The sequence below is a fragment of the Megalobrama amblycephala genome, linkage group LG19 (genome assembly GCF_018812025.1).
Source record: "Megalobrama amblycephala isolate DHTTF-2021 linkage group LG19, ASM1881202v1, whole genome shotgun sequence".
NCBI classification, from domain to species: domain Eukaryota; kingdom Metazoa; phylum Chordata; class Actinopteri; order Cypriniformes; family Xenocyprididae; genus Megalobrama; species Megalobrama amblycephala.
In genome coordinates, this window is record NC_063062.1 from 19,653,817 (window position 1) to 19,669,909 (window position 16,093).

The 16,093-nt window shown below is 35.6% G+C and overlaps 1 protein-coding gene across 3 annotated transcripts in view; it reads right to left on the reverse strand.

Moving 5' to 3' along the window:
* Positions 1-852: 852 nt before the first annotated feature.
* The window catches only part of ppp6r2b (protein phosphatase 6, regulatory subunit 2b), a 33,849-nt gene continuing 18,608 nt past the window's right edge, over positions 853-16,093 (reverse strand). For 2 of the 3 annotated variants that reach the window (XM_048168108.1, XM_048168107.1), the window contains exon 23: positions 12,229-16,078. In XM_048168108.1, the coding sequence (XP_048024065.1) occupies positions 16,048-16,078 (31 nt within the window). In that variant the 3' untranslated portion in view covers positions 12,229-16,047. Of the gene's footprint in view, positions 1,663-1,743; positions 1,869-3,662; positions 3,760-6,159; positions 6,312-12,228; positions 16,079-16,093 lie in introns of those variants that run through there. The other variant, XM_048168109.1, reaches the window with a different exon arrangement.

Here is a 16,093-nt window from a genome sequence, read left to right on the forward strand (position 1 = left end):
TTTCACTTGTTACAGTCACGACTGAACCGCAGAGCATCACGGCAGTTTTGGGACAGGCGCGCCAGGCCAAATGTCTCAGACCGGAAGTAAGGGTGGAGATTATAGCCTTATTAACGTTAGGGTTAGGGGTAAACAAGTATTTTCATAGCATTATTATGTTGCATCTGCTTAGGACCTAATACAGTGAAGCATTTGACTGTCCATGGCCATCCCAAAAGCATTATGGACAAAAAAATTTACATAAAATGTGACGTAAAACCCCTGTGGTTTCACAGACAAGGCTTAAGCCTAGTCCCAGACTACAATGCATGCTTGAGCTGTTTTAACTGAAAGCAACTTGCACTGACATATCTTAAAATATGTCAGTGCCATTGTTTTGTCTCAAGATACACAGTAGTAATGTTTTTTTAACTAAGGCACGTTTATAAAAGCTACTTAAATGTCCTAATTGAACTAAGACCTAATCCTGGCTTAGTCTAAGCCCTGTCTGTGAAACTGGGCCAAAGTGTTTCATTCAAAACCGTTTAAAAGTTTTGGGTCAGTAAGATTTTTTTTTTTAAACAAGTCTCAAAAATACATTAAAACAGTAATATCGTGAAAGGTTATTACCATTTTTAAAATCTGTTTTAATATATTTAAAAATGTAATTTATTCCTGTGATGGCAAAGCTGAATTTTTAGCATCAATTCTCCAGTTTTCAGTGTCACATGATCCTTCAGAAATCATTCTAATATGGTCAAGAAACAGTTATTATCAATGTTGAAAACAGCTGTGCTGCTTAATATTTTCTGGATTCTTTTTTCATTTAGTTTCGGATTAGTTTTTTTAATAGACGTGACTGTCACTTTTGATCAATTTAATGCATCCTTAATGAACAAAATTAATAATGTCTTTCTTTAAAAACAATACTGACCCTAAACTTTTGAATGCTAGTATATCTTTTAGAAAAGCTTTTTTTTTCTTCTCAAAAACTTTTTTTTTTCTTCTTCAATTGATGTGGCAGACAAACACATCAAGAGGGAATGTGGGCATAATTTCCAAAACACAACTGTAATCTCACAGTGCGGATTCCCAAAAAATTGCATCTCGGTGAAAGGCCATGTGGCCACTGGCCAAAAGAAAACTGCCCATGTTCACAGTTGGCACTGAAAAATCACTTATAGGCGGGATCAGCTGAACTGTTCAATAAGAGCTCAGTCTGAACTAAAGTTGATTGACACATTCTAGGTCTACTGGGTCAAAACATCGAAGGGATTCTTCATGTAACATTAAAAAAAAAAACCTCTACTATCCAAACTAGTGCACTTGATATGGACTTTCAGTCTTGTGCACATGTCTGTTAAGTCCACAAAGCAACAGAGTATCACATTTGTGAATTTTGATTCAAGGTCTAATGATGTGCCCTTTGGTGAGCACCTCTCCATGTGTTTCAGTGTGCGAGCACGGCGATAAGCTCATCGATTGGAGCCGTCTCTGAGGGCTCCAGCAGTCTGAACGTGTGGCTGAAGGTGATGAAGTGCGTGAAGAGCGTGTTGAGGTGCGGGTGTAACTCCGCGGCGATTGCGTCCTGGTAATGAGTGCTGAACAGGTGAGCCAGCGTACGGAAGAGCATCACAAAGATCTTTTGAATGAGGAACATGAATCCAGGAGGGAATGATGAACCTAAACACACACATATACAGTCATACTCATTTCAGATCATGGTGCTAAGGCTCTCAGTAAAAGTTTTAAACTTCTTCATACCAGCCTTGGTGGGAAACACACGCTCATCTGCGAGAATCTCCTGGATGTAGGACATGGCGTAGTCGATGTAGATTGGAGCTGAACACTTCAATTTCTTCCCCTGTTCATCCGTCCATTCATACAAGCTGAAAACAAACAAACATAACTCATTTTGAAGTATCTCTTACAAAAAATTGCAGTGGTAACCATGCACTATAAAATAGCACTTTCAGTGTTTTTTGTTTTTGTTTTTTTTGTTTTTTACAGTAGTACTTTTGCAGATTATGATAAAAAACTATTTGCTGTAATTCACAGTAAGCATATATAATCACTATAATTATCTGTTATTATCACAATCTCTTGAATATTTAAACATTAACTGTAATAGTGTGATGTCAACAGATTCATGCTGGCATTTCGGTTTGCAGCATGCACTGTGGCATGAATACATTTTAATACAGCATGAATATAGTTGTATATTTGTGCTATTCTTGATCAGTGTTTTGCTGTCGTTGTTTGTTTTGTGATAACAAAGCTACTTGTTATTTTATCTGAATTCATGTTTATTGATAGTCATCATTGGCTGTTGATATCTGCATGCATGCTTGACGAATCGTATTAAAGTTCATCAGCGATAATAAGCACAACAGTGTTGCACATTTCCTCCACATTATTTGTTTAGAAAAATGTATTAAGAAGTAAATTATAGAGTAAATAAGGCACAAAAGTAGAAGAAAACAAAACTATTTACACTATTATTACACTATTATAGTGTGTGTATATATATATATTATAGCTGTCATTTTTGCCTTCTTTGATTTCACAGTAAAACCTTCAGTATTTTATAACATTTTTTGTATTTACCAATACAAAATGTTTTTATTTTATAAAATATGTAATGCATTTTGGTAAATACAAAAAAAATATTTTAGTGTGAAATCTATTAAAATACCTGCCTTTGTTTGACAGTATATATTCCACCAAAATAACATAGTGACTACAGAGCTACAACTGTAAAACCGCTGTAATTTTGTATTATTAACCATTATTAAAGTATGGTTACCATGGCAACATTTTGTAAGGGTATGTATGTCTCACTTTATGCCTTTATTCAAGATGTGACTTAAAGGGTTAGTTAGAAAATTATCCCATGATTTACTCACCCTTAAGCCATCTTAGGTGTATGACTATCTTCTTTCAGACGAATACAATCTAAAGATATATTTAAAACATATCCTTGCTACTCTAAGCTTTATAATGGTTGTGAATGGGACGTACGCATCGATTTGCGGCGGAAGAGCAACCTCTGATCCGAGATCCGCAGAGGACAGAGCAAAACAAAACACCTGTCATGAATTAGAAGTCTAAAACGAGAATTTTTAAAAGAGAAATGTCAGAGGATTTCCACTGAAGAGGAGCTTGAGTTTGTTGCACAGCCCTATTTGTTTGAACCGTGAGAGGCGTCTAAGTTTTACGCTACTCCACCATCCTGTCATACATTGCGTCAGAGGATTAGGCCTACTCATTTGGCGCAGTTGACTTCAAGTTGACTTGCGTAGATATTTACTTGAATTTTTAAATATAGTATAAATAAATAATTTTAAATATGGATATTTTTCTTATAAAAACCCATCGCTTCACTTCAAAAGGCCTTTATTAACTCCCTGGAGACGTATTAATTACTTTTATTATGGATGGATGCTTTTTTCTATTTTTTTTGCTTCAAAATCTGTCCTCCATTCACAACCATTATGAAGCGTGGAGGAGCAATGATATTTTTAAATATATCTCTGATTGTGTTTGGCTGAAAGAAGATAGTCATATACACATAGGATGGATTGAGGGTGAGTAAATCATGGGATAATTTTCATTTTTGGGTGAACTAACCCTTTAAGTTTTTTTTTTTTAACTAGGTGAAAGGAAATGTGTGTTCTACTCACATGTTTCCTGGGCTTTTGGCTGCTGGACACTTTGTTGTTGTGCAGTAATCAGACAGAGCGCTGAAGAACAGGGTAGTATGATGGAAAAATGACACCGCTGAAAGAGATAGTAAGATTGAGTTAACTCACATTTACACTTTTAAATAGCAAAAAATAAGTTGACAGACCCACAGCCACTGCTGAACTATCTGATGTATGTTGTTTAGTCACATACAGAAGCAAACTGTGTTTGTCATTTTACATGTTCATCAAATAGTCTCTTCCTTATTAAGTGGGTAGTTCCTGGTCAGAATAAGTAAAACTATAGACCAGCCATTATAGTTATTTGAGCCTAGCCCAACACATTCCCAGCATTCCTCATGCGTTACTGAACATTATACATATGTTAAGAAATATTTTAAATGTTTTCCTCTCTACTGTATTGTTCAACCCTGATTTGCTCACTCAGACAACATGTTTAGATGTTTGTGATCACTGTTTAACTGTAAATGACAGCCACTCGTGTCTTGTCTCTTGAGTCTGTATAATGAATATCATATATATATATATATATATATATATATATATATATATATATATATATATATATATATATATATATATATATATATATATATATATATATATATATATATATATATATATACATATACACAGGTGCTGGTCTTATAATTAGAATATCATCAAAAAGTTGATTTATTTCACTAATTCCATTCAAAAAGTGAAACTTGTATTATTCATTCATTACACACAGCCTGATATATTTCAAATGTTTGATAATTGATGATTATAACTGACAACTAAGGAAAATCCCAAATTCAGTATCTCAGAAAATTAGAATATCGTGAAAAGGTTCAATATTGAAGACACCTGGTGCCAAACTCTAATCAGCTAATTAACTCAAAACACCTGCAAAGGCCTTTAAATGGTCTCTCAGTCTAGTTCTGTAGGCTACACAATCATGGGGAAGACTGCTGACTTGACAGTTGTCCAAAAGACGACCATTGACACCTTGCTCAAGGAGGGCAAGACACAAAAGGTCATTGCAAAAGAGGCTGGCTGTTCACAGAGCTCTGTGTCCAAGCACATTAATAGAGAGGCGAAGGGAAGGAAAAGATGTGGTAGAAAAAAAGTGTACAAGCAATAGGGATAACTGCACCCTGGAGAGGATTGTGAAACAAAACCCATTCAAAAATGTGGGGGAGATTCACAAAGAGTGGACTGCAGCTGGAGTCAGTGCTTCAAGAACCACTACGCACAGACATATGCAAGACATGGGTTTCAGCTGTCGCATTCCTTGTGTCAAGCCACTCTTGAACAACAGACAGCGTCAGAAGCGTCTAAAGACAAAAAGGACTGGACTGCTGCTGAGTGGTCCAAAGTTATGTTCTCTGATGAAAGTAAATTTTGCATTTCCTTTGGAAATCAGGGTCTCAGAGTCTGGAGGAAGAGAGGAGAGGCACACAATCCACGTTACTTGAGGTCCAGTGTAAAGTTTCCACAGTCAGTGATGGTTTGGGGTGCCATGTCATCTGCTGGTGTTGGTCCACTGTGTTTTCTGAGGTCCAAGGTCAACGCAGCCGTATACCAGGAAGTTTTAGAGCACTTCATGCTTCCTGCTGCTGACCAACTTTATGGAAATGTAGATTTCATTTTCCAACAGGACTTGGCACCTGCACACAGTGCCAAAGCTACCAGTACCTGGTTTAAGGACCATGGTATCCCTGTTCTTAATTGGCCAGCAAACTCGCCTGACCTTAACCCCATAGAAAATCTATGGGGTATTGTGAAGAGGAAGATGCGATATGCCAGACCCAACAATGCAGAAGAGCTGAAGGCCACTATCAGAGCAACCTGGGCTCTCATAACACCTGAGCAGTGTCACAGACTGATCGACTCCATGCCACACCGCATTGCTGCAGTAATTCAGGCAAAAGGAGCCCCAACTAAGTATTGAGTGCTGTACATGCTCATACTTTTGATGTTCATACTTTTCAGTTGGCCAAGATTTCTAAAAATCCTTTCTTTGTATTGGTCTTAAGTAATATTCTAATTTTCTGAGATACTGAATTTGGGATTTTCCTTAGTTGTCAGTTATAATCTTCAAAATTAAAAGAAATAAACATTTGAAATATATCAGTCTGTGTGTAATGAACGAATATAATATACAAGTTTCACTTTTTGAATGGAATTAGTGAAATAAATTAACTTTTTGATGATATTCTAATTATATGACCAGCACCTGTGTGTGTGTGTGTGTGTGTGTGTGTGTGTGTGTGTGTATATATGTATATATATATATATATATATATATATATATATATATATATATATATATATATATATATATATATATATATATATATAAACAATAAACAATAAACAATAAATGTAATGGTAGGGATTGGGTTGGGGTTATTATTTATAATTTATTAAAAAAAAAATAATAATAATTTATTTTATATTTCTTTTCTTTTTTTTTTTTTTGAATACTCACTGTTTGTTGCTATCCACTCCTGCTGGTCTAGGCCGTGTGGCAAGGCAGAGAGAGTCAGAAGGTCAATGTCAGTGATGCGTCTGGACAGGAAGTGATCTTTTAGGTAAGGTTTGACCTCAGCAGATGGGACTATATGCAGACTTTTATTCTTTCTGTCAACACACACACATCACCAGAATATTCAATGAGAATTTATTACATTTTTATGAAGTTCACTAATGAATTGTCCACAGTATGACTAGGAATAGAGGGTCAAATAGGGTCACTTTTTCATTTCATGTTAAATTTGCATGTTCTTGTTTTTTCTTTTTCCTCTCTTGAAATGTGCTGATTTATTAATGGCTATGAGCCTGGCTCACTGCAATGTGAAATTCTTTTACAGTGTCTGCTAGTTAATTTGTGTTTAAATAGTTATGCTGCTGAGCAAACAGCAAACAGTTTGTGAAAACACAGTGTGACGTTACACAAGGACACACAGGGATGTAGTTTAGTTTGCCGTGTGTGCACTTGGGGATAGTCGATTATATGTACTAAAGGGGTTTGTGTTCGCTTGGCCTTGTTTCCTGACAGCGTTAGTGAGCAATCATCATATTACTGGAAAGAGTGCCTCTTCCTCTAGACAGCCCTAATTTTCCTTCATGCAAATTAGATAAACCACACACACACGTTGGACTGAGAGAGCGAGCTGACCTAGAGTGTGTGTACACATAGAGAAAACAGAGCTCCCAGTTCAGCCTTGAAATAACCGATAGTGAGTGTGGTGGTGAGAGGTTTGAGATGGTGGCCTTGTCCTTAACTGATTAAAACAGGCTGTGGGGTGGAATATCTTCCATATTGTGGCCCCAAAAAGTATATGCCACACTTAATGTGTGACTGTCATTGCATTACATACAGAATATCAAACTAAGTGGCATTTACTTTAATGAAACAGCACATGCACTTTTTAATACACAAGCAAAAGTTTAGTTGCAATATATATATATATATATATATATATATATATATATATATATATATATATATATGGATATATATATATTACAAAGCATTTTAAACCTACTAAATTTTTTGCTCATTACTTACTAAGGTAAACATCATCTTCACAAGGTATTAAAGCTGATGAGATTCTCATCACACCCTGTTTAGTTATCACATTTATCGCATGATTTCATATGTCAACCACTTGGTTTATAGTTTTTGTTTTGCAAACCTCAGTAAGATCCCTCAGGCATCACCTCCATCACATCTCATCATCTGTTTACCATGTTATTTTGTTTACAAAGTTTTTGTTTGTTTGTTTACTAAAAAGAAAAAAACCTGCACAGATATAAAATACAGGTCTATAACCTCTTGTACGGTAAAGTAAAATTTTTACAGAAGTTTTCTTCTTTTTTGTTTGTTTGTTTTTAGTTTAGGTGAAAGTTATACATTAGTGCAAGCTCAACAAATACATTTGAATAGTTAAAAAGTTATTTTTAGCATTTCCTTGTCCCATGTACAGTACAGTCCAAAAGTTTGGAACCGCTAAGATTTTTAATGTTTTTAAAAGAAGTTTTGTCTGCTCACCAAGGCTACATTTATTTAATTAAAAATACAGTAAAAAACAGTAATATTGTGAAATATTATTACAATTTAAAATAACTGTGTACTATTTAAATATATTTGACAAAGTAATTTATTCCTGTGATGCAAAACTGAATTTTCAGCATCGTTACTCCAGTCTTCAGTGTCACATGATCCTTCAGAAATCATTCTAATATGCTGATCTGCTGCTCAAGAAACATTTAATGTATACAATTGTACAAAATATTTGTGTACAATATTTTTTTTCAGGATTATTTGATGAATAGAAAGTTCAAAAGAACAGTGTTTATCTGAAATCTAATCTTTTGTAACATTATAAATGTCTTTACTGCCACTTTTGATTGATTTAATGCATCCTTGCTGAATAAAAGTATTCATTTCTTTCATTTCTTTTCAAAAAAATAAAAATAAAAATTCTTACTGACCCCAAACTTTTGAACGGTAGTGTATAATGCTACAGAAGCTTTGTATTTCAGATAAATGCTGTTCTTTTGAACTTTCTATTCATCAAGGAATCCTGAAAAAAAAAAAAAGTACACAACTGTTTTCAACATTGAAAATAATCATAAATGTTTATTGAGCAGCAAATCAGCATATTAGAATGATTTCTGAAGGATCATGTGACACTGAAGACTGGAGTAATGATGCTGAAAATTCAGCTTTGCATCACAGGAATAAATTACTTTGTGAAATATATTCAAATAGAAAACAGTTATTTTAAATTGTAATAATATTTCACAATATTACTGTTTTTACTGTATTTTTAATTAAATAAATGTAGCCTTGGTGAGCAGACGAAACTTCTTTTAAAAACATTAAAAATCTTAGCGGTTCCAAACTTTTGGACTGTACTGTATATAAAATATTAACAAATATAACAGCCATGTATTTCTAATTTTGCAGTTATTGGTACTAATAAAAAGTACCAACATGTACAGTGGTATTGGTTATGTATCTACCATGGTTTTGGGCATTTACTGTGGTAATGTCCTTAGCTTGGAGTAACATGTAACTGTACTATTGTATAGCATTTGCCTATATCAAAGTACCACAGTATTACCCTACTGTACCACATTACTATCTGATGTACTTAATGCTGATATGAAGGATAAAGTGTTGATTTTAGGCAGCGTTGATATATATTATATATTTCTATGCAAGCAATGCTTTTTTCCTCAAAACGCCCAGTTGCACTCATGCGCAGCTATGCAATATGTAAATACACAGGCCGCGGCAGGTGTGTTTACCCATAAACCCTTGTGCAGGGGGTCCATGTTTTCACACATAAACACACATGGACTTGTGGAAGTTTCCTTTGACTTTGAGATCCTCTCCAACACGCTGCACAACTGAAACTACTGAACAAACGCGCTCATATGCTCACACGCATTCTCTTTCTGAAGGTATGCTGGTGCTTATCTCTTCAGCAGGCATTCGTCTGATGTGTGCATTCCTTACTTTACCTAAACACACGCACACACTACACCGGGAGTAAAGTATATACTCACACTTTGAACAGACTGATGTTGGTGTAGTTTGTCTTCAGAGCGCTGACATCCTCTTCATCAGAGCTATTGTAACTCTGACATCCCCCCATATCCAGGATGCTTCTACCCATTAAATGTTCCCAGAAACACACACACACACCTCATTCAAACACACCGATGCACCTGACACATAAACAAACACAAGCACAGCGGGTCCCTATGCGCATGTTGTCTGTCCAAGCCTGTGGTCTACGTCCAGACTGTCGCTCCGTCCAGCATTCTGTATGGTTTCTCTTGCTGGTAAACGTGTGTTTGTGTTCTCTCTGCTGTTCTTTGTGTGTCCTACACTTCAGGCTGAGTCTCCCTGTGTCTCTGGAGAAGCAGACGGACAGGTTCCACCAGTACTGAAAAATATTTACTCTCCTACACACAGACACACTCAAAGCCACGCCCCCATCTCTAGGCTTCCCCACCTCCCCTCACCTGAGGCCCCGCCCTCTTGTGCCTCCAGGGGAACTTTCACTTTGTGCTCTTCACACAGAATTGGTGTCATTCCAAGACAATTCATGGAATTTTGGATTGTTTGGTTTCATTTTTTTTTTTTGGTTCACTAGGGTTCATGATGACAAAAGAAAAACGGGTATGGTTCATCCAAAATGTTTTTTTTAGTCACATTTAAAAATGTATGAATGTCAGTGCATTAGATATCACTAGGTAACATTAGAGATTGTACAGTGTTACCAATGTAAAACCAAATGGCATTTGCAAAAAGAAAAAAAGACTACATTAAAAATGGTTAGCACCCCCCCCCCACACACACACACTTCCTATTTACTAGTCAACCATATTTGATACACTTTCTAAAGTAAGTGAAGTACAACTGAATGTGCTGAATTTGTTATTTTTGGTGCTCCAGGTGATGAATCGAGTCTGACTCAAAGACAACTAAACATTATTGCCTTTGCATTCTTATTGGCTCGCAGACGGGTTTTATTACATTGGAAATCTACAAACCCACCTAAAGCATTGCATTGGTTTCAGGATTTGATGTTATGCCTACAGTACACTTGGAAAAGATTAAATATTCAATCAGCAGTTCTCTAAATTCTCTTGTCTGGCAACCCTTACTATCATATTTCTCAGCCATAAATGTACTTCCTGGGGAGTAATGGGATTTACATTGATATTGTAACTTTTTAATTTCACACTCTATGTAGAGGTCTCGTGGTGTTTGATGCTTGGTACCTTTACTTATGTAAATATGTAGGGTTTAAGTTGCTTATTGTTGTGTCATTGTTACACCTTTCATTGTGGCATCCAACTTTTTTTCTCATTCCTTTATATATATTTATATATATATATATATCTCATTCCTAGTATATATATATATATATATATATATATATATATATATATATATATATATATATATATATATATATATTCCTATCCCCTGCGAAGGCCCATTTCCCTTTCCTTTCCCTATGTATAGATAAAACGTTATCAAAATTATTCCAGTTCGCATAGATCAACAACTCATTTTTCTGTATTATGCGGACCAGACAAGTTATTTGGCAAATATCACTTTTTTTTTTTTTTTTTTTAAAAAGACCAAGCCTTCTGCACACATTCACTCAAACAAGCAAACCTATAGACTAAACACATAAATGAACAGCAAGAATGCATTAAAGGTATTCGGGTTTCAGTAGGAAAGTTGTCATTTAAGCGGCCCTTAAAGTAATAATTAACAATTTTTACAACGGAAGTGATTCAATCAAATTCAAACCAACTTTAGCTCGATAAGAATTTTCCTGTCACAGTGAAGCTGCTTTGAAACAATATGTATTGTGAAAAGTGGTATATAAATGAAGATGACTTTATTATATTAACATTATCACTTAACAACTGCATTTTTTATTTAATTTGAATTATTATTATATTTATTTTCATTATCGTTTGTACTATTACTGTTTAATTATCATCTAAGGCAGTTTGTTCGGGGGTAGTTGGGGAGGGAGTGGAAATGTAAAAAATAAAACATTAGCATTTGTCTTTGGAATAAAAATAAAGAGGGAAAAAAAGAAATGATGCACACATTCACAGGATAAAATCCAGATGTTATTGTTTTGCACTATTTTCTGTGAAAAAATGGACTCGCATTATTTAACACTTTAATGAAACTTTGTTATATGCATGTGATCACAAACATTATACTGTATTTTTTCCCTATATTATTCCTTATTCTTAAATTATCGTAAAATATTTGTCTCTTATTTTTCTTAGTGATTATTCAGTGTTTCACATGCTAAAAACAGGATGAAATGCGCTTAATGAATAAAATTGCCTTGACTTGCCAAAATATATGAAATGATGTCAACAAGTTTTGATAACTTTACAATGAGGTCTCATTTATTAACATTACTTAATGTATTAACTAACATTAACAATTTATCCTTTGTTAATGCTAGTTAATAAAAGTGTTCATATTCATGTTAGTTCACGGAGTATAACTAATAGTAAATGTTGATATTAACTAACAAAGAATAATAAATTCTGTAGAAGTATTGTTCATTGTTAGTTTTATTTTTGGCATGGCTTTATTCATCGTTTCCCACAGGGTGTACGTACCTTTGTTTACAGTTACTATCATCATACTTTTGACGCTTTAGTTAAAAAAAAGGTTTAATTTTAATTTTTACCACAAAAATTTTAATGTAGACTGCATTCATCAAACTCAACCCTGCTATTACATGATTCAACAAGTTACTGTAACATTTTATTTATGGAAAATGTTTATCAGTAACAAACTAGCTAAAAACTACAGATTCATAGCATCATCTACAATCCATGTTTGTGCAAAGTGCTTGCTAGCTAGATGAAATACATCCATTAACTGAGGGTCTGATAATTTACAATGTAATACTAACTTTCAAAATTGTTAAAAATACTACAGTAATACAATGTTTTTGGCCAAAACAACACACATTTGACACACAAACCCATTTGAAATATTTATTTGTTTGATATCTGATTTTAAAGCCTAACTCTGACAACAGATAACAGGTACAGTATTGCATTATACCAAAATAAAATAAAAAAAAAGAAACCACCAGCATCAGTTTACATTAAAAAGGCATTTGACTAAATGACAACAGTGTTCCAGTTTCATACCATGGACAGACACTCAAGGCAGAACATACCACAAAATATTGTACCAGTTCATAACATACAATATGAGTTTGTGTTTTGGGGTACATGAATACATACAAGAGCTGAAGAGAAAAGAACCCAACAACATAAACGTAAATTTCACATTGCAGGTTCTGATGCATCTATTTCTCAGCTATAAAATCTTCATAGTGGTGTGAAGGAAGAAGGGGATATGAAACAATGATTGAAAAAAAAATAAAATAAAAAAAAGTGTGTAAATTAGAATCACAAATTGAGTGGCATTACATTGGCATAATTCTTACGTCACAGTTTTGATTAAAAACCCCATAATTTCTTTCTCGTTCTAATGCCCTGCTAATGCATTGACAAACTATAACTATTATTAACAGCAGCAGAACTTGCTATACCCGTGTAACGGTATATGACAGGTCAACTAAAAATGCTTGAACTAGAGTACACTCAAAAGTGGTTAATATGTGCGTGGAAGACGATAAAAGGGGATTAATGTCTTGAATTTATTTCTATTAAAGACCTTACTGATATTCCACAACTAAAAGTGGCAGTATTTAAGTGATGAATTAAAGATAAACAAAAATGAATGAAGGAACTATCGAAATGAGAAAATCAGTCTCCGGAATGAGAGAATGAAACCCTGTCATCCAGTATGGGAAAGATACGGAATATTAAAGAGATATTTTGGCCAAAAAAAAAAAAATAATAATATTAAAACATTGAAATAAAATAAACATAAAAATATGAATTACATTCAAGCACAGAGCCTGGTACCACACGGTCGCCATTTCTCTTGCATCTCCCTCAAAGTCTCCTAAACACAACAAACACACTCGCATCGGCAAACATCTACAATATTAATTACACAACGGCTTATAAATTCAAAATTGCACATAGACCAAACAATGACCGAGGGCTCTCATTATCGTCATCGTACCGCCACTAATATCCCAATGCATTTGGTATCAAAATCAAGTTTTTAAAAGTGCAAAATCAAACTGAAAACACACCGAGCCTCTTTAACATTCGCACACACTCACTCACTCTCACAAACAGTTTGTGTGCCTGTGTGCACATTTCGTCAAAGCTACATTACTAAAAAAGAAAATAATTCCAAGAAATTATCCCTACTATTATTGCTATCTCTCTAGATTGAAATGGACACTGCAGCGTTCTAGTGTTGGCTAGTAATTAGTCATAAAAAATATATTAAGTGTACACAGCGTAAAGAATACACATCAACAGTTATTACTAAGACCTGACAGTGATATAGGAAGATTGATTAAGGATAAGTGCGCACACATTAAACATACTGATGTGTCATTCTCTGATATTTCAAGGCACACGCGCCCTCTGATCTTCTTTCGCACACAGACCCGCTCGGACACACGACGTTCACCTGAGAGTTCGTTCAAATACCAACCACAAACACAATCAGAGTCAAACAGTCTTACATAAACACGCGTAAAGGAATAGCTCACTCAAAAATATAATTCTGTCATCATTTATCGTTCCAAACCCTTCCAAACATTCCTTCCATGCGTAGAACGTTGGTTCATAAGACTTCTGTGCTAACGTTCTATAAAAAAGATCAGCGTGAACATTCTTTAAAATATCTCGTGTTCTCCAGATGAAAGTCTATGTTTGAAACACAATGATGTGTAAATAACAGAATTTTTACTTTTAGGTGAACTATTTCTTTAGGATAAAAACAGCCCACAACAAAACAGAACTCTTGAGACCTGCTCCCAATTATTTTTGCTCATATATGTGTGTGTTTGTGTGGATGGTGGGCAGAACTGGAAACATAAATGCTGTGGGAACGTAAGTGCAAACAAATCAGTACTGAAATAAAATCAGTACCGGGCCCAAGGGCTACAGCAAACAGAGACTCTGATCAAGACGGAACACACACACACACACACACACACACACACACACACACACATATACATCTATCTTTGTGAGGGCATTCAATGACACAATGCAATCTCTAGCTCCTTACCCACCACAACTAAGAGCCTAAACCTAAACCTATCCATAACCTAATTATAACCTTATACCTAAAACCAAGTCTTGACCCTCAAAAGGGCTTTTCACACTTGAAATGGTTAACCCTGGGTCATTCTAAACCCCAGGTACATGGAATCCTGGGTTATCTTGCTTCACGTTTCACACTGCTCATCATTTACCCGGGTTTAACAATTAATCCTGGGTATTCATAAACTGACATTTCACATTGTACATTCCTAAACCCTGGGTTAACATCCATATTTGCATATTTGCGGTGTCAGTGTCATTGACTGGATAAAATCAGCCGAGATTAGTTTACATAATGTATATATTGCCGACTATACCATCGAGTTTATACTGATTGGACATTTCGGACTATAAAAGGTAAGAATGAAACAGTCTCTTCTTTACTCAAATTGTCGTGGTTTCTGTCAGCATTTGACATTTTTCCTCTCAAATGCTGAATTTACTGTTTATATACAATGCACAGTGTCCAAAGCAGTCCAAAGCAAATATGAGTATGCGATTGGTTGTCTGTTGCTAAGCGTTTAGCTGTAACATTCTAACACTGCATCATTTCACACTTAAGTTGGCACACCAATGCGGTAAAAAGCGGGGCTAACCCTGCTCCATAACCCCGGGTAAAAAGCGGGGCTAACCCTGCTCCAGAGTAGGGTTTCATAACCCCGGGTAAAAAGCGGGGCTAACCCTGCTCCAGAGTAGGGTTTCATAACCCCGGGTAAAAAGCGGGGCTAAACCTGCTCCAGAGCAGGGTTTCAAAACCCCAGGTAAAAAGCAGGGCTAAACCTGCTCCAGAGCAGGGTTTCATAACCCCGGGTAAAAAGCAGGGCTAAACCTGCTCCAGAGCAGGGTTTCAAAACCCCGGGTAAAAAGCAGGGCTAAACCTGCTCCAGAGCAGGGTTTCATAACCCCGGGTAAAAAGCAGGGCTAAACCTGCTCCAGAGCAGGGTTTCATAACCCCGGGTAAAAAGTGGGGCTAACCTCGCTTCTAAATTCGCTTCTAAATTACAAGCGTGAATGATTTTTTAACCAGGGTTAAAAGCGGGGTTTAGAATGACAATAACCCAGGGTTAAGCGCAGTGTGAAAATACCTAAACAGACCTTTAAAGGGTTCTCACAAAGGTTCTCACCTTACTCTGTTTGTCCTCACAAAGATAGCTGTACAAGTACACACACACAGTTGATATCATGCCTTGTTCTAAATAGAAAATACTGTTTCAGAAACCTAAAAAAAAAAAAAAAAAAAAAAAAAAAAAATCACGCCTGTCAACGTACCAAGCATTTTTATGCATACGTGAGAATCCATCTATGGATGTGCATCTTATTCTAGTTCCACAACGCTCAACAACACACACACACACACAGACTGTAAGTGGGGCCGCTCTCACAGGGTTCAAAGGTCAGCGCTCCAACAGTGAAGATGTCTTCATTAGGGAAGACAGATCATCTAAAGTACCGCTCATGCTCAAACTAAAAAGACCCACGTAACTACACGGCAGATCGATGGGAACAGCAAATGCCAAAACAGGGAAACCACAGCATTTAACATTTCATGAGTGGAAAAACGGTTGTCATGGGCATGGAGGCGAGTCAAACGCTGTTACATTGGGCCGTTACTACTGGAGTCGCCCCTGCAGAACGAGACA